At 39.7% G+C, this 19662-nt stretch overlaps 1 protein-coding gene across 5 annotated transcripts; it reads right to left on the bottom strand.

The window, feature by feature from the left end:
- Nucleotides 1-444: 444 nt before the first annotated feature.
- On the bottom strand, nucleotides 445-19291 carry LOC141782282 (solute carrier family 35 member F5-like). Of its 5 annotated transcripts, none has more exons than XM_074658429.1 (16): nucleotides 19115-19291; nucleotides 17520-17625; nucleotides 16788-16929; nucleotides 15809-15958; nucleotides 15342-15404; nucleotides 14605-14686; nucleotides 13733-13926; nucleotides 12408-12489; nucleotides 12072-12159; nucleotides 10667-10731; nucleotides 10428-10532; nucleotides 10041-10200; nucleotides 9771-9861; nucleotides 6856-7010; nucleotides 4654-4752; nucleotides 445-2465 (listed from the first exon to the last, which is right to left on the bottom strand). In XM_074658429.1, the coding sequence occupies exons 3-15, from the start codon at nucleotides 16920-16922 to the stop codon at nucleotides 4671-4673; spliced, it is 1452 nt and encodes a 483-aa protein (XP_074514530.1). In that variant the 5' UTR covers nucleotides 16923-16929; nucleotides 17520-17625; nucleotides 19115-19291; the 3' UTR covers nucleotides 445-2465; nucleotides 4654-4670. The 5 variants fall into 5 exon arrangements, with proteins under 5 accessions (XP_074514530.1, XP_074514529.1, XP_074514528.1 ...); XM_074658428.1 differs by lacking the exons at nucleotides 445-2465; nucleotides 4654-4752 and adding exons at nucleotides 4759-4963; nucleotides 18620-18715 and having other exon boundaries at nucleotides 19115-19280; XM_074658427.1 differs by lacking the exons at nucleotides 445-2465; nucleotides 4654-4752 and adding exons at nucleotides 4759-4963; nucleotides 18620-18696 and having other exon boundaries at nucleotides 19115-19280.
- Between the last annotated feature and the right edge of the window lie 371 nt (nucleotides 19292-19662).

Genomic DNA, 19662 nt, shown 5'->3' with positions numbered 1-19662 from the left:
GCTGTGCTGTACACTGAAAGGAATACAAATGCTTTCTTTAGCAAACCGAGAGATGTTTTCATACAACATTATGAAAGAGAATATTTGCATACTTTTTTTGACAGATGAATGACCCTGAAGATGTGAATGTGTGTGAATAGGGCACAATCTGTAATTAGATAGCATTGCAAGCTCTTCTCAGTGCACATTTTTCATTAAGTTCATTTTTTTTCTATGCTGCATTTCCACTGCACAGTACAGCACGGCTCTACTCAGCTCAACTAGCTCTTTTTCGGTTTTCCACAACAGACTTGTTCATGACTGCATGGTCAGGAGATGAGAGCAAATACAGTACATGCAAATCAAATCAAAGAAAAAAAAAATGCTGCTGCTCGCACACATCTTACCAATATGTCTCTTTAAAAGAAATATGATCCTGTAGAAATACGTCATATAACACAGAGATTTAAAAAGATATGTTTTAATAGTGCAGTGGAAGTATGAAAACAGACCTGCAAAATAAAAGGATAATTCAAGAGCTGAGGTTGATAGAAGGGAAGTTACTCTTACAGCCTTCTTTTAGATCTTATAACATCTTCATTAATGACACTTAAAAGATAAAGAAATTGCTCGGATATGAAAAACAAGAACCTGAGAAAGAAAAAAAAAAAATCATATCCATGATTCTAAAAGCACCATTGATAAAAGATTTAAAAAAAAATAATAATTTTATTTTGAAGTCTAAGCAGACAAAATAGGAAATTAATCATCTTAAAAAAGCTTTTATACTTGCAACTGTGACAGAAGGAGGGACTGATTGGCAAAAACACAGCAAGTGCAATAATGAACATGAACGAGTTTATATGTGTCACTTAAAGTGCTCAACCCGTTAATTTAGCCTCACAGGCCGGTTATTAGGCTACTTCCTCCACTTCATACGTCCAGTCAATGCAGAGTGCAATAAACACTCCATAAAGATGTGTACACACAGCTGACATTTAACAGGATGTGGAATAACATTGACATTTCACCTTCAACTGTAGTGTTTACATCCTGGATTACATGACACACTCAGGCTGCTAAAAGAAATGCGTTTTTCTCTCATCATATGAAATCACAAACACAGTTAATAAATCATTTTTTTGCTTAAGAAAAAGAAAAAGGATCATATACAACAGTCCAATCGACGTGATATAATCTCAGCTGCAGGTAATTTGGCTGTTAAGCAAACTCTTTCCTCTGGCAGTCACAATGATGCAGAAAATATAAAACGATACACAATCTCAGACAGGAATCATAGTGGTTATCTGAATTTCACAAACAAAAACATCAATACTCTGTGAATGCTTCACTGTGCACAGTATTTACACCCATTTTGAAAAAGGAAACTGCTCATACGAGCAGACGACCGTTATTGCAGCAAGGCGTTTTGTAGCTTATAGCGGAAGGTTTTACCATCAGTTCATATTCTCTATTCTCTCTATCACAGTTTGTCTTCATGATCCAGCGCTGTCAGAGGTACAGAAGGAAAGGAGAGAGCTGTCGAAGGATGTGATGCTTTCTTCAGCTCTAGTGTGATTGCAGTTTTTCTTCATGTCCGATTTACAAAAGGTTTCCTTGACGAAAGAAAATTAAGACTAAAAAAAAAAAGAAAACAGGGCTATTTTTTTTTTTTTTACTGAGAGATGTTAAAATGTTCAATCAGGACAGTGTTAGTATCATCACCCGCAGAGATCACTCTGAATGGCTCTGTCATTACCCAAGCTGCCGAGGCTGAGTAACATGAACTCATCAATGTGCTCTATTTCTCATTCTACCACACCACCGGTCCTGAAAACAATGCGGCCACATTGATTGACCCATCATATGAAGTGTGTCACATGGTTGATTTATGAAAAAAAAAAACAGGCTTTCTCTGTCAAAGGCAGCCAAATCAAAAACAAACTTTTTACGTACATGTCTGACAGATTGTCATTTTGTGAAGATGCACTGCGTCTGCTTCACACACATACACACACACACACTTACAAACAAGCAGCAAGGCTTCAAAAAGGCCTACAGACAAACACGACGATGTCCAGTACAGAACAATGTTCGTCCTGAAAAATATTTTGTGAACTCTGAACTCACCAGATTTGTTTAAGAAACACACATACACACACACAGTTGCTCTGCCTCTGTTAGTGTTATGATCAAGTTCAACATGTACCGTTTCATTTGGTCACATGACAATATAGTAATCACTGATAATGTCCAGCACCTTGAGAACCGCAAGATTCCTTTTTACACAGAAAACATCCAAAAAACGTAAAAACTGAATCTCAGTCTGATGACTGGAATGTGAAAATAAAAAAAGGAGCTTGTAGAAATGGATGCGTCGTCTCAACACTGTAGAAAATAAATAGATTTAATAGGAGGCACTGGGGTAGTTCAATGTCTCTGAAAGCTTTCCAGATTGTCTGCTCAGCGAGATCCACGTTCGTCACCTTGGGAGACAAATAGAAAAGAAACTATGAGAAAACAGAGTGAGACAAAAATCATGTAGACTATATTATATTATATATAAATATCTATATATTTATATAAGAGCAGTGTTGGAAGGAGCCATCACCAACGACTGCTTCTGTAATTGTTGTGCATGTGATAATAAAGAATTTCATGTCAAAGGAACATAAATATGTACAGAAATGTATGGTTGCACACTTGTATGTAATGCGCCTAAGAGTTCTCCACCGGTTTGGCACCTTCAACTCACAATGGACACGAATCTACATTGACGCAGCAGAATAAGTGATATTGTCTTTTTATTTCATGCATTCGTCTTCCTTGTCAAAACCTGGCTAGATAACCCACGATGTTAATTTTCGCAGCTATTTTAGATTTAGTCTTAGTCTTAAAACAAAAATGCTTATTAGTTTTAGTCATTTTTATCCTTCATAGTTTTAGTCGACGACAACTCAAAACGTTTCAGTCCAGTTTTAGTCACCATTTGATCTTAGTCAAAATGTTTTCTCTCTTAATTGTATCAGCTAATTTGTTTTATTTAATCGTAGTCCTGTTTAGTCATCAGATTATATTGAACATTTCCATCATTTTAGTCAAACTTATTTCACATAAAATTTAATTTTATCATTATCTGATGAAAAACACAGGTTGAATGATTAAGAATGCAGCTCTGCAGTTAGTTTGAGTCAGTTCAGTCGCACCCACCAGTGTGCTATGAGAGCCAATCCAACCACCCAACATGTAAAAATATACTCAACCACCCGAACGCAACCCGACCCGCAAACCGCCAACATTATGCATTATAGTAGTACAATTGTCAGAACTGAAGACTGAGACAAGAAGGACAGAGACGGACTGAGCACCGTATATATATATATATATATATATATATATATATATATATATATGTATATATATATACCCAGCAGACAGGCTTCAGTCTGTCCTAAATTGTACTGCTTTCATTCTCCAGTAACACCTCTATTAGAAACCACATGCTGAGTTCAAAATCTCTCTCCTCCCTGCTGGCAATTACTTGGTGGGTTTGGGAGGCGGCTGAGCAAAGCTCGACTAAACCTATGAATCATGAACAGACGGACGACTTCAGCGAGATGTAGACTTTGTGAAGTGGGTGGCCAATCCCTGGTCTAAAATATTTACGTGATGATCTTCCTGTCCTGCTCGTCTTCTGTCGCTCTAACTCACCACCACGTCCAAACACTGATGGCGTCAGACAAATACTTGACAGATGTTTAGAGAGAAACAACTGAGTGAAAGCAGGGAGGAGATGGCAGAAAACCTCAGCTTCATCAACTATTGCAAAATCCTAGTGTTTGGGATGCAAATCTACCAACACATTGTTATTAAAACTGCATGAAAGGATTTTTGGCCACTTCGAGGCAGCAAAATATTGCGGTCAATTGCTGCTGTCACTGCTGACAATTCTCTGTGGGTTTGTGATCAGGAGCGGCCCCTTTCATTTTGTACATGGTCATTATGGTGATGTCGTTACTTAAAATGTTACCAAATTTGTCATGCAAGGGCTTGATTTACAGTATCTGCTGTACCTCATAAAAAAGGGTTGAGTTTAGATGGTAACCCTCAATTTGCGAAACTCTCGCTTTAAGGTCAGGCATTGACCTTGAATGTCTAAGATTTGGATAGGTCATCAGGCTGTGAGTCTCGCAAGACTTTTTGCCAATCTAGGGCTGGCATCTAGACACGACCAAAAAGAATCATCACTGGTTTTAATTAAGGAATACTAATATTTTTCCATTATAAGTTGTCACTCTTTACAAATGATTTCAATCTCATTTTGAAAGAAGACTGTTTCTGAAATTTAAAATGCAAAGATGAAAAAAACTGTTAGATCATAAGAGAAGTTATTTGAAGGTATTTGTGAATTACTTTACGGCAGCACCGTCACACCGAAGCCAGTTGGAAGTACAGTAAATAGAAATTCATATTAAATTACTTTTTTTTTTAGTTTGGGAATTTTCATATTTTTTGCCAAGGGTAAGATCCAAACAACCCCCCCCCACACACACACACACACACACACACACCCACGCACACCCACGCACACGCACACGTACACAATCACATGCACATAAAGGAACACAGCAGTCTCAACAACACACAGGTCAAAGCCAGGAAGTGATCATTTACTTTGTTTGACTGCTGGATCACGAACAGAAGCTTCCTTCGTGGGGGGAGACGGTGTGTAGAGGAATAAGGCTTTCACACTGCTCGCTGTCTTCTGGCAATCTGTGGGCGGTGGGGAAGCGCGTGTCAATCATCATCACAGTCATCATCTTGACAACCATCATTATTATAATCATCTCTCACCAAATGGGAACAAGCATTCACGGAAGAATGGAGAGCAGAACCGCCGCAGAGAGCATGGCCAGTCAAGCATGTACATCTGATTACGGACTTAACATAGCGAGGCTGCGAGCTACAAATGGAGTCAATTGTCCTTGTGAGAATGTCAGAGAAGAAAAGACTCTAAGTGTGTGTCAGAGTTAAGGTCAATTCATTTCAATAGGTCATGCGACACAATACAATTAAATAACAACTCACTTTCTATTTAAAACTTGAAAAGCTTTAACTATTATTTAAAAGACTGGACAGAAAATCCCTTCGCAGAATTTTCACATTTTTTCACAATTCACTACGTGCACAGACTTGAGTGCAAATTAAGGGTATAATATGCAGTATTTTCCTAAAAAACAATGTATAGACTGGTACAAAAATAAGATTTGGTGTGTGTGTAGAAATAACTTTCATTTGCTTTTAACAGATTGAATTCATGGAAGCAGCACTTCCACCATTAAGCATGCGTGTCTGTTTAAACTCCTTTTGCAGTTGCGTCACAAAGGTCATACTAACCACATTTGGCCCTATTGAAGCAGTCCACTGGAAAATGACTGTACATAAATAATGGCTCAATGTGACTAACAACCTGTCTGAAGAAAGAGAAACACCTGGAAATGACCTATAGTGAAGATATAGGGGTGTGATTAGTCTTTAGACAAGACTTAGACGAGTCAAGTTTACTTTTATAGCCTAATATTATACTAGGCCATTAATAATCCGGCATTTTATGAAAATTGCAAAACTGCAGAGTCTTAAATCTAGCTTGTGATGGATTACTCTTGAGAGAGAGAGCACTTCATCACCTTTATGTTTCGTAAAAGTTACATTATCATCACTTTGTAATGAGGTCGCAAGCAGCAGGGACCGAACACACCCCTTGTTGGTGTGTTGGTATATTCAAACATGCCAAATGCAACTTTTTTTTAATGAAGGCAGTTTAACTCATTTTTCAATTTTGTCAGAAGCGGGGTGTCTTAAAGTAGTCTGTCCTTCAGCAGCCACATTTCCAGCACAGTTGTGATGTGTTTTACTGACATTGTTTGTGTTTTACAAGTATGAATACCTGCTGTTGCTCTTTTAGATGTGGCAACACATACTTTGCGGCTGTAATAATTACTGTACTGCTACATGCCATGTTGTATACGTATTACAAAAATCTATTTCATTTCTCATGTAAATGTTGAAGGTAGATTGTCATTCAAATTTGAAGGAAAAAGTCTGTGTTTTAGGCAAATTATTATTATAAGATAATCTAAAGTAAGTGCCGAGGTCCCTCTATCTATGTATGTGTGTGAGAGTACACAACCACATTATATATCAACATATCAAATACCAAACGTACAGCTTTATTTACAGTTTCGATCAATGGAGCACCCAGCTGAGCACCAAATACTGCTGCCAGGGACGGACTGTATTGCATTGCCTTTTTAAAAGGCGTCCATGTTTTGCTCACTCCTCATCTTCTCAGTTTAATCTTCTGACAACTTAGCTCATAAATGCAATGCTTTTTGGCAACAATATCTAAAATCCTGTGTCCTTCAATCGGCCTAAAGACAAAGTTTTCAAAATAGTCCCTGCTTGTGTAACCTTGCCAATAAAAGAATCAAGGCGTTGCAGTGTTGTGTGCAGTATTAAAGGGGACACATCATGCTCATTTTCACGTTCATACTTGTATTTTGGGTTTGTACTAGAACATGTTTACATGCTTTAATGTTCAAAAAACACATTACTGTTCTTAGAGTTGTGATACTGATGCCAGTATCGGAAATACGTCCAATACTGCCTAAAAATTCTGTATTGGGTATCGGCGAGTAAGCCAGTCTATGCTCTGATCCGATACCATCATTTATTAACCCAGAAAAAAATCAACTTGTTTAACCGAAAATCATGTCAATCAGTTGCTGAGCCAGTTTCTGAGCTGAATACCACTAATGTGTCTCCTACGGGGAGCTGTGCCACCTGTAATCCCACTGTAGATCAAACAGTGTGTACCTCTGAATGCGATGTTTCCTGCAAATGAAGACGTACACTCTCCTCAGCCCCACCAGGACAGGGTCCCAGTTGTTGTAGTGGCATAAGAGCGCGGCGATGAAGAAGGAGAGGAAGACGGGGACCGCCCCGGCAAAGAACAGCCACGAGAAACGTACCTATCCACACACACACACACACACACACACACACACATATGGAGAAAAGTAGATATTACAAGTACTGTCATGATTGGACTCCAGATCTTTAGATTCATTTATAAACATATGTTCAAATTTGACAACTCATTCAACCCCCAATTTAATAAATATTGTCTCACATGAAACGTTAACTTGAGAAAATTCTTATTTGTGTAAAGCAATATGACAAATACAGTAAACAAATTGAAATAAATTTAGTTGCCCACATTAACCAGACTTTTCATTTTTCAATCTGAACCACTCTCTTCAAACTGGTGTCCTCAAACAAACATTATCTTGAATCTTATTTCAAACTCTGACTCTAACCATTAACACTATAACGTTGTTGCAGGCTGAGTTTTCAAGCTAGAGTGAAGATACTAGTATCGATATTGGTACCAGCCATGTCATGCTAGATCAGGGGTCTCAAACTCGCGGCCCGCGGGCCAATTGCGGCCCGCAAGACGATATTTTGTGGCCCCCACCTTGATATGAAAGTTTAATGTTAGTGCGGCCCGCAAATTTATTTTTTTTTTATAAAGTTTTTTATAAAGTTTTTTTTGGGGGCATTTTTTCATTTTTATTGACAGGACAGTGGATAGAGTCTTGGAAAGGGGAGAGAGAGAGAGTGGATGCGGAAAAGGCCACAGGCCGGATTCGAACCCGTGCCGCCGCGGTCAGGACCAAGTCTTGTTACATGGGCGCCCGCTCTACCAACTGAGCTAACCAGGCGCCCTCAGCCGGCGAGTTTTATGTGAATGGCAGTTTGCCGTGGAAGGTCCCTTTGTTGCGCGAGCCCGAGCTGAACGAACCTACCAATCACAGCGGGGTATATGGCTCCCGGGGACGGGCAATCGGCCGGGCTTGATGCAAGCAGAGAAACATTTCACAACAACTGTGGCGGCGCCCGTGTAACATCGCATAAACTCGATTAAAGCTTGATTTATACTTCTGCGTTGAATCGACGCCGTAGCCTGACGTGCACCTCTCCAGAAATGTAACTACACGTCGCGGCGACGCAGACCGCAACAGCTGTGATTGGTCCAGTCTCTCAGCGATGCTGAGCGGCCAGGACCAAGTTCTACTTCTCTCTGCCTCCATCTTTTCAATGTTTGTTCACACAAATCCACTCAGATATATTTTCTCTTTTCGGCGTTGCAGTAATGTCAGTAAAAGTTCTGTGGTTCAACAGTTATTAGCTCCAACTCCGCTCAGTTTCTGTTTGTAGTACAAGAAGAAGAAGGAAACTCATAGAGACGCCGCCGCCAACTAGCGGTTTGGTGGTGTAATTGCAGAGCAACACAAACACAGCAGGCACAACTTTATTGTGGAGTGACACCAAGTGGAATGAATATATATCTTGTCACACAGCCCCAATCATGTCTTTTTCAAAGCCTGCAGTGAAGAGAAAGGTTGGTGACGAGCACAGACAATTTCAGGAAAAGTGGGAGACGCAATAGAGGCCATGTTCAGAAGAACCGTTCATGTTCTTCAATGTTCCATTCATGTTCAGGACAGTTAATGTTCAGAAGAACCCATTCAAGTTAAAGAACTGTTAATAATGACGTTTGAGAAGATTGTTGTTTTTTTTAACAAAGCTTTTTTTGTGGAATACCTGATGCGGCCCAGCCTCACCCAGACTCTGCCTCCAGCGGCCCCCAGGTAAATTGAGTTTGAGACCACTGTGCTAGATTGTCGGCAAGAACGCTAATTAACGCTACGAAGTTACGCTAAATTTTGGCAAGGAAAAGCTGGCATGGCAATTTTCAACGGGGTCTCTTGACCTCTGTCCTCAAGATATGTGAATGAAAATGGGTTCTATGGGTACCCACGAGTCTCCCCTTTACAGACATGCCCACTTTATGATAATCACATGCAGTTTGGGGCAGAAACCATGCCGTTTTTTGAATGCAGTGTAATTGTGTTATTTTTGCCTCTTCTAGAATGGTATATCTGAATATTTCTGCATACTGGGGTCCCTAAACAGTCTTGGAATTACATAAATTGGGTATCACTGTAAAGCTGAGACTCTTGTTGATCCAATGAGCCCAATTATATTCATGTGTGATGATGTTAGTCCCCCTAGTAGCCATTTCAGTGTATTGAGACCATTTTTTTTTTTTTAAACTTGACGAACTTTATAAAATTACCTGTGGTGACCTCACAGGCTCATTAAACTTTACAACCACAAACTAGAGGCTTTCCTAGGTAGATTGACAATAAGGGGGTTTCTGAGAAGTTTACACAACAGAAGTGCTCGCCATCCAATTGCTGAAAAATGCCATTCTTGCTGAAATCTCAAAATGTCAAAAGTTTTTTAAACCAAATCACAGCATGGCTTTATCCTGTGGTGTTCCTCAAGGTCTTGGAGTCTTAATGTCGTATTTTAGAGGGATTGTTGATTATTTTTATTAATTCTCGTGTGATAAAAAATGGTTAAATTAAGAACCAAATCTGTGCAACAATTTGTGAGGCATAATATAGCATGGAAATACTATACTTATATCATCATGTTCTACACTCTTACCCTTTAACAATTTATTTTAATTGATTAATTAATTCTTTAATTAATATTTATTTCTCATTAATGACTAGAATAACTTGACACACAGTGCTGCATCTCAAATTAATCTTCAGGTTCCCAGCTTTCAGATGAACATCCCCTGTCTCCCACCCATATCCCTCTGAAAAGAGAGGGAGGAATGGTAAGGGGTTAAATAGCTGCGGTGGGAAACGTACCTTTTCCATGCAAATATCTGCCATAATAGAGAGCGGGATGGTGAGGCTCAATGCCAGAGTCCCGATTAGAGACGATGTGAGGAAACAGCCCCTGTGGAGAGAAAGCAGCATCATCAGTCCCAGCATTAAAAGGTTTATGAAATACTATGTATTCTTCAAACTGATTACTCACTCAACTGACAGTATCAACACGTCCATATACAAAATGTAAATTGTGATGGTTTTTGTGCCAGAATTGTGACCTGAATCAATAACGGGAGAGGTGCTCACCAGAGCCAAAGGAACTCTGAGAGAACGGTTCCAATGAGGCCGTTAATAAGGATGTATGTCCACACCAGCTGGCTGGGGAGCTCAAAGGCCTCGAAGCCCGTGTAGTGGAGCAGGAGGAAGCCAGGCCACAGCAGCAGCAGGTTGAACAGACCCACAAACCCTGAGAGACACACAACAGCTTTAAAGACGCCTTCTGTCCGCCACAGTGGTGACAACTTCATGGAATAAAAATTGTTATACTGTGCTGTGGAGTCTTTATTATGTTTTAGTACATAGATATGATGTGGACATTGCTTAGAATATTGTTAATGACCAAAATAACTGCAATAGCTGGTACACATTTTAAAAAGACTGGCCTTATCCACTATACACTGAGTTTTTGCTTACCAAAGAACATGGGGATGTCAAGCTTATCCTCCCGGTCCACTCGTCTCTTGATCATTACGATGTAGACAGCGTACAGCACCGCCCCCGCCAGTGACCACAGAGAACCTTCATGGAAAAGTCAATTACATTTGGAAAGAAGGTTTCAAACTATATTAGTGCAACACTATTAGGCAAAAGAGTAACAATTTCACTACACGATGGTGATGTGAAAGTGAGATACTAGCTGTCTCCGTGGTTACCTCCGACGCCTTTCCCATCAGGGTTGTCCATGCTGGAGAAACTCACGAGGGTAACACCTCCCATGCTGAAGAAGAGAGATACAACATGAACTGACTGATTCTAATTTACAAGGACAAGTAAACAGGGCGGATTCAAGACTTGCATCTTAAAATGACATCTACATCATTGTGACAAAGAGCCCTACAATGTTCATGTATTCCAGCACAGTATCTTTTGGAATAACATCTAAATTGGACAACTTCTGTCCAGCGCCCCCTGACCGCAGTTGCCATGCCAGTTTTTCCTCGCCAAATTTAGCTCAAATTTGGAGCATTATTTAGCTAGTACGAGATGGTTTTCCGGTTTCATGTGATGCCAGTATCTTCTCTCTAGTTTTAAAACTGAGCCCGCTACAACCTTAAAATCGGGTGTGGCGCATTTGCGTTATTGCGTTAACGTTAACAGCCCTAATTGGGTTCAAGTTTATATTTTCTTCAGAGGAAAGTTCAGGCACAACAAAAAAATAGGAGTCATCCTTTTGGGGATCATGAATCTAAATATTTTCTTAAAATCTGGTAATTGTGGACATACACTCACCGGCCACTTTATTAGGCACACCTGTTCAATTGCTTGTTAACACAAATAGCTAATCAGCCAATCACATGGCAGCAACTCAATGCATTTAGGCATCTAGACGTGGTGAAGACGACTTGCTGAAGTTCAAACCGAGCATCAGAATGGGGAAGAAAGGGGATTTAAGTGACTTTGAACGTGGCTTGGTTGTTGGTGCCAGACGGGCTGGTCTGAGTTTCAAAAACTGCTGATCTACTGGGATTTTCACGCACAACCATCTCTAGGGTTTACAGAGAATGGTCCGAACAAGAGAAAATATCCAGTGAGCGGCAGTTGTGTGGACGGAAATGCCTTGTTGATGTCAGAGGTCAGAGGAGAATGGGCGGAGTGGTTCGAGATGATAGAAAGGCAACAGTAACTCAAATAACCACTCGTTACAACCAAGGTATGCAGAATACCATCTCTGAACGCACAACACGTCCAACCTTGAGGCAGATGGGCTACAGCAGCAGAAGACCACCCGGTACCAGCACCGGCCACTTTATTAGGTACACCTTGTACCTAATAAAGTGTCCGGTCCGGTGAGTGTATATTGGTCTGAAGGAGAAAAGAACATTTACAGCTCCTCCAGTAAATCAAAGGATATGCCACTAAGAATTATTACTAGTATTTCCTCCAAAAAGGATGGATGGCATTTTAGAAAACAAATAGAAATGTAAAGCACGGAGAACCATTAGGCAGACACAGAAAACACAAAACAATACATCCACTCATGCAAGTATATGCTCAGCACTGAAACCTCCCAACATGCCCTCCTCAACTGAATTGCCAACACTCTCATTCAGCTCTTACCTCAGAGCCACAGCTAACAGTTTGGACAAGGTGAACCGGTCGCTGCTGTTGCTGGGAAATATAGCTGCTAAGATGAGCGTGAACAGGCCTGAAGAGGGAGAAGAGAAAGTCAAGCCCAGTCAGTGTTATTTATAAAGCCCAATATCACAAATCACAAAAGGGGCTTAGAAAGAACAGAGGTGGCATCAGACAGACAACAGAGGGTATACTTCTCTTTAGATTCAATAAATGTATATGATGGCTAACAACATATATTTTCCCCATTGTCCTTTAAACCAGTTGAGCTACAATAGTTTCAACTTTACATTTTACGTATTGTGTGAGAGAGAGAGTCACCTGAGGTGGATGACAGGATGTTGACAATGGCAACCTGCGTGTCGGACAGGGCTTCCTGATACGACAGGTTAGCCAGGAACCACTGGAAGACAAACAGAAACAGTTGTGTGACATTTTCTACAGCTAGCTTTCTACAGTACAAAGGGGTCCCTGTGGTGAACACCTTCTAAAGCCTTGTTATTCACACAGGACTAGTATTACCTGGGGATTCATTTGTAATAATTGCAGAGCTCATCTGTGATCTTAATCCCGTGTGAATCTACCATGTCCGTAATGTTTGTCAAGTAAAAATTCCACCACAAATATCCTGACACATATTGTCCATAAACCCTCACAGGTACTGCATTTAGCATAAAAATATGCTCAAATCATAACATGGCAAACTGCAGCCCAACAGGCAACAACAGCTGTCAGTGTGTCAGTGTGCTGACTTGACTATGACTTGCCCCCAAACTGCATGTGATTATCATAAAGTGGGCATGTCTGTAAAGGGGAGACTCGTGGGTACCCATAGAACCCATTTACATTCACATATCTGGAGGTCAGAGGTCAAGGGACCACTTTGAAAATGGCTATGCCAGTTTTTCTTGGCCAAAATTTAGTATAAGTTTGGAGCATTGTTTAACCTCCTTCCCGACAAGCTACTACAACATGGTTGGTACCAATGGATTCTTTAAGGTTTCTAGTTTCATGCGATACCAATATCTTCACTCTAGCTTTTTTTCCTCTTCAAATTTGCATGAACGGTTATTATCCCTTTAACTTTGACGGCCCTAGAAAAAAACATAACTATAATTTCTGGTTTATTGGATTGTATTATAAAGTATGGTGCTCCTCCTTTGATATGATTGATAGTTAATATAGAAAATCCTAGCAAGAAAAAGGCTAAATATAATATGTAATCACTTGTGTATTGTGACAATGGGAAAACCATTTTCCTATCATTTTCACATCTTGGAGTAAAATTCCCAGAATTTATTAAGGTCTTGAAGTGATCAAATTGAGGCCCATGTCAAATACTCTGCTTTAAGATTTCCCAGAAGTTCTTGATTGAGCTAAGACAGGATGAGTCACAGATTAAAAGCAGTTCATCACTTGCAAGGCTACATTATTAATGACTTTTCACAGTTTTGGCCCTCATAAACCATCTCTCTCTGCTCACTCGCCACTGTGCCAAAAGCACTTTTTTTTTTAAGTATCAGCAAAACACATTTGTGGCCACCTGGCTAGCAAATAAAACAAACAGAAAAAGTGTGTGTGTTATCAATTATACATTGTTACTATACATCATGATGGTATCGGGTCTATAATTTGTTACAGCTCACCACAAAGCAGAAGAAGAAGCTGATTTTGGCCACATCAGTGATGGTTAGCTTGCCCACTGTGCGTAACATGGCCTCGTGGTCCTTGGCAGCTGGATAGGACATGCGGGACAGTTTGGCCTCCAGGGCCTGAGTAGAGGGCAGCTGACGCACCTCCATGATGTTACTAAAACGCACCCGCTGCTTTCTGGAAGCCGCTGGGAGGTACAAATGTAGAGAGGAGGGAATTGACAGAGGAAGGGGTTTTATTTAAATGACCAAACACAAAAAAAATTGAATAGCATTTTGAGACTCCGTTTGTATTTGCAGAAGACGAATATCACGCTTATCAGGTGCTAATGCCTGACTGGGCTGAACACAAGTCATGTCATTATAAACACAGGTGCCAAACATATGAGTGCTTGAAATACAAACCCAACAGAGGACAGAGAAACCCTAATAGACTGTCTCAGAAACTGTACTGTGTGGCTTTGGACTCTGGAGGTACATCGCCTTTCAGCCAGCTCAAGAAACTGAGGTCAGTAACAGCTGTCCTGAACTGCATCACTAAAAAGTACGGACAGGCCAAAAGATCATGAGATCTTTCCATAGCTCTACAAAATACAGCCAAGACAGAGAGGAAAGCGAAATCCTTTTGTTCAAACTATTGTCCTTATTATGATGGTTTGTGAGAGAACCGAGTCTGAGGGTCACCTAAAAGGTCAGACAGAGGTTTCTCTTGCTAAATATTGGATTTCTTTCATAATGACTTTATCTATTTTCATAGCTCACCACTGCCCTCTGCTGTTGAAATGTTATTTTTCATCTATGAACCCAATATTGAAACAATATAATAGATATGCATCATGTTATGACAACATTAATTTTGTACTCACAAGATTCACAGTCTCCGATTAAACAATTTGAGTGCTCAGCGGTTACGTCCTGGAACTTCACTGGAACATACAGTGGTTCACTCTGCACGAGAGAGACAGAGAGAGTCAGACATCTACAGCTGTTCAAGTAAAGAGTTGCACACAATTTCATTATGTACTGTATTGGCTGTTCATTCAACGGAGGCAGCTGTCAATCACTCGCGAACTCCAATCAAACGGTCAAACTAGGCAGATAAATCAATATTCTGTTACTGTAATGCCTATTTCAGAAACATCTTGTAGTGCACTGTTTAGCTGTAAAATGAGAAAGTTTGCTCCGGTTGGTGGGCGGTGCTTGGTATTTCTTCAACTGATCTCAACATGGCTGCCAGGTCACAAACTTTCTCCTTTTACAGCTAAACAGTACACTACAAGATGTTTCTGAAATAGGCATTACAGTAACAGAATATTGATTCATATTTGATCAGCGCTGCCGAGTTTGACCGTTTGATCGGAGTTTTCGAGGGATTGACAGCTGCTCAGAGACGGCAAGGCTCCAGCTCGGCTCTGATTGGTTGTTTTCATCCGGTCTGTGAAATCTTGCAGATGCCATTAGGAGCACCGGAGGACACATGATTTTTATTCAGATTACCTGTCTCAAGCACTACTGTCAGGATATAGTGACCATTTTATGAAAATAACTTCTTGCCTACTGCTGCTTTAAGAGTCGTAACCTTCTCTGTGATTAAACTACGTACCAAACCGTTGCTCACAGTGGTGTCAGTGGTGCAGGGTGCAAAGTAGGCCTCAGCATCAGCAAACTGCAGAAAGACGCAATTCAAACCATCAGCTCACAGACCAAAACCAAGAATTCTGAGTCATTTACAATTTCATCTTGTAAAGGAAAAGTTCCCCGTTTAATCAAAAATGTTGTTTGCTATCATTTACCAAAAATGGTTTCATTTGCAAAAAGCCCAGACGCAGTGCAACGGCTGTTCTGACGATTTTAAAAAATGTCATAATTCATGATTTCTATGAGGTTTCTTCTTTTGCTGCAGATGTAAAATTTGATATTGTAAAATCAATAAACTTGTTAAAAGGCATGGTTTGTGATTCTGTGTGATTGAGGTTGTGAAATGCACAGTCATAAATGTTTGGAGGAAAAAAAGCAGACATTTAAACATACTCCCCCCCCATGTGGTGAGAGTGCGCTTGAACTACTTACAAATGCAGAGTGCCGCCGTTTCAGAGTGCCAGTGCACTGCTGCCTCCAGGGCCGCCACAGCAGGAAACCCAGCAAATAGAGTACAAACATGGAGGTCTTGGTGAATGTGCTGAAGAAGGGCTTGTTGTACTCCTGTCGCTTGAAAATGTACTGCAGGAAGAGTCAACAGGAGGAAGCTGTTAGGAGGATAACAGCTTTTATTGGTTAACTAACATGTGTTGCAAGCTGGACAGTTTTCCCTCTCAGCCACTCCTGTTTGTTTTCCTTCGTTTTTCAAGTCTGCCAAGTTAAATACGGTTCTTCCTAAGAGCATAGGAGGCTAACTAATGATATTTACTTAATATAATGTGACACTTGATACTTTCACTCCACTACATTCCAGGAGGAATTATTGTACTTTTGCCTCCAGTTTCCTCCTTGTATCTGATGGCTGTAGTTACTGTTGTATCTTTTTGGACTATGAAAGGCTGCATGTTTGCTGGTTCTCTCTTGTCTCACATTTAGCTACTTCGTACCTTCTGCGCTGCTAAACCAGCCTTCTTTTGTAGTGGCGCCACTGCCACAAGAGATCAACTGGCATCCATCCAAGATGTTTCTGTCTGACTCTGTGAAATGGTCTATAGTTTTAACTCTCCAGCAGTACACCTCAATGATTTAACACTCTAAAAGGGGATCAGCTGACAAAACGACTTCACACTTTACTACTAATATTTGAGTTATAACATATAATATATTATATTATAATATATGGAAGAGAGAAGTGCAAAGCTATGTCATACATTGGGGCACAACAGAATAAAACGTAAATATATCAAGTGCACACCACTGTCTGCTGATCGCAGAACGTCCCAATGCACTCTGGTTACTGAGTACATCTGTGCCTGCTCTCTCATTTCTTTACAGTTGTGTCATCTCGTACTGCAACCCACCTTGCGGCAGCAGGTGTGGGAAAACTGACTGAGTGTGACAAAGTCCTTACTGAGGTTAGCTCAGAGGAGGCTACCCAGATGACATCCACCAGCAGGAGTATCACCACCCCCAGGGCCATCCGTCTCCGCTGGGCTGCAGAGCTACTCTGAGAGCTCATCCGGTTCATGATGAATACCCACTCCATCAGGACACTGATAAGACATGCAGGGATGGACATGAACATGTTGAAGTTACAAGATATTCAGAAACTGGCCCCAGCATTTACAAATCATTAATGAGTTTTCTATGAACATACTGCCAACAGAATTCTAGATTCTAACCTGAAATTACAACATATTAATAAGCTCTGTGTCTTGTACTCTACTCAAAATGCAAAACTTGTTATATGTACTGTTGCAGAATTAAATTATGGTAGCTTATTAACAATTTCAAATCAAATTTGAGCTGACTGAATTAGTCGACTAATCAGTTAGTTGTCGACAGAATCTATCTGCAACTATGTCATTTATCAAGCACAGATTGCACCAGCTTCCTAAATGGGAAATGCTCACTGCTTTTCTTTGTTTTATATTATCGTAATTTGAAGATCTTGGACTGTAAGACTGGCAGAAAGGGGCAATTTGAAGATGTCACCTTGGGCTCTAAGAAATGTTGTTATTTTCTAACATTTAATAGTCTACAGAAGCTATGAATCCTTTAATTAAATATGACAGCACATTATGGGGAAAAAGGCAAAGTATGAATATAGTAGACCTGCACAGCTGAGAGTTGAAATACACACCTGTTTACCAGCAAAACACTGAAATGTTCTGTCCAGATGCCCACTCAGATTCACTGTGTAACGCAGTGAGTCCAGAGCAACCAGGAGACTCACAGTTCACACAAACCTGACACAAAAATAAAGGAAAGGACAGCTATGTTATGATCTTTTAAACTAACTTTACAACTGAGTCCATAACGTCACGCATCAGTGGAAATGCTACCGCTCTAACAAGTGACAGTAGGTGACTCTAAAGACATGTGTTGACAAGAGTCTCGTTATAGAAGTGAGCTAAGTGCCAGCTAGCTGAATGTCAGCTATCTGTGGTGCAGAGTAAACACCACTATGCACCATAAAAACAACTTTTTTTTACTCATATTTGCTCCAATCTCACCTACTTCAGCTTTAAAGTACCAAACATAAAAGTACACATTGTGCAGAATAATGTATACTATTGGATTATACTTATTGATGCATTAATGTGTTCATCACTTTAATGTTGCAGCTGGTTATGGTGGAGCTCATTTTAATGACTTTATATACTGCTGGGTAGTTTAATCTATAATAATGCATCATTTATTATTATATACTGCTGGGTAGTTTAATCTATAATAATACATCATTTATTATTATATACTGCTGGGTAGTTTAATCTATAATAATACATCATTTATTATTATATACTGCTGGGTAGTTTAATCTATAATAATACATCATTTATTATTATATACTGCTGGGTAGTTTAATCTATAATAATACATCATTTATTATTATATACTGCTGGGTAGTTTAATCTATAATAATACATCATTTATTCCTTGATTATATTTTGTATTAATAATCTGAATCTGTAAACTAAATTAAGTTATTAAATCAATGTAGTGGAGTAAAAAGTACAGTATTTCCCTCTGAGATGTAGTGGAGTATCAGAACATGGAAATACTCAAGTGAAGTACAAGTACCTCAAAATTGTACTTAAGTGCAGTACTAGTTACTTTCCACCACTGAGTACATGTTATACTGTTGTGTTTTTCTAAACATTCTTTACTGCTCCTGTTGGAATAAAATAATTGTTGATTATTTAACTGTAAAGTAGTAATGTGTTCAGCATTAAATCATACCTGGATGTCTGCTGATATTGATTGGATGTGGCACAGCCCGACCTACAAACATTTCCACCAGCCGCCACTGCAACTTACTGTCAAATAAGAGCTGTACTGTAGTAGCAACACATGTTAAGAGTTAGCTTAGTTTACGAGCTGTTTTCTGTTTGTAAACGAGCAGCTCAGCTCAGCCAGGAGGGTGAAGTTGTCGTGGTCAGATGAGCCTCTTCAGCTTCTTCAGCTAGCGACACAGCTCACCAGCTAGCTGTTTACGTAGCTATTAAAGTGTTGCAGACTGGAGGTCAGCAAGCAGAGCTATAGGTTGTGTTTCAATGTCATGTTAACGCTACTTCATTGTTGGTTCAAGTCCAGCCAGTTTGTGCAGTTAACGTTAACAAATAACCTCGCTGTGCTACTTGTTTGTCAATATATCACCTAACTATAACGTTGACGAGCTAACAGCTAACAAGCCTGATTAAGTGATCAAATGCTTCATTAAAGTCGTTTTCTTACCTGAATGCGAGAAGAGGTCATTTAGACGGCGCCATTATATAATTATCTTTTTACATATGCTGCTGAAATAGCGACCAAATCACAGTTTTTACGATCAGATTATTGACAGCCCGATGGTTGTAAACATTAGCACACCCTCCCCTCTTCTTCGTTATCAGGTGACATCACTTATGTGCTGCAGAGACTTCTGGGATATGAAGTTTTGTGTCGTCATCACACAATTCAGACAAGAGTCATATTCATTCATTCTGTTTATTGAAACACTAATTTGTGCATTTAGACTGTTACAACTGCATATATATTAACATCACAGCTAAATGCATAACGTATATATATATATTATATATATATATATATATAATATATAATATATATAAGCACAACTGTCATATTAAATCACTCTATTTCCTCATTCACAACATCTCTTACTAAAAGGCAGGAAAAAGGGTATCCAATATAGGCTCTATATACCTACACAAATATACTATGAACTGTGCTTATCTTTGACCTGTTAAAATCTATTATTGCTTGGTACTTTTTCCTCATTC

This window comes from Sebastes fasciatus, chromosome 14, assembly GCF_043250625.1.
Source record: "Sebastes fasciatus isolate fSebFas1 chromosome 14, fSebFas1.pri, whole genome shotgun sequence".
NCBI classification, from domain to species: domain Eukaryota; kingdom Metazoa; phylum Chordata; class Actinopteri; order Perciformes; family Sebastidae; genus Sebastes; species Sebastes fasciatus.
Note: the sequence above shows the minus strand (reverse complement) of the source record. Positions and strands in the feature narration are given on the sequence as shown.

Coding starts and splice junctions, on each gene's coding strand:
- LOC141782282 (XM_074658428.1), bottom strand. CDS start 16,922: ATGGAGTGGGTATTCATCATGAACCGGATGAGCTCTCAGAGTAGCTCT. Junction 10,732..12,071: donor CTGTTAGCTGTGGCTCTGAG/GTAAGAGCTGAA, acceptor TCTCTTCTTCAG/CATGGGAGGTGTTACCCTCG. Junction 7,011..9,770: donor CAGATATTTGCATGGAAAAG/GTACGTTTCCCA, acceptor GTGTGTGGATAG/GTACGTTTCTCGTGGCTGTT.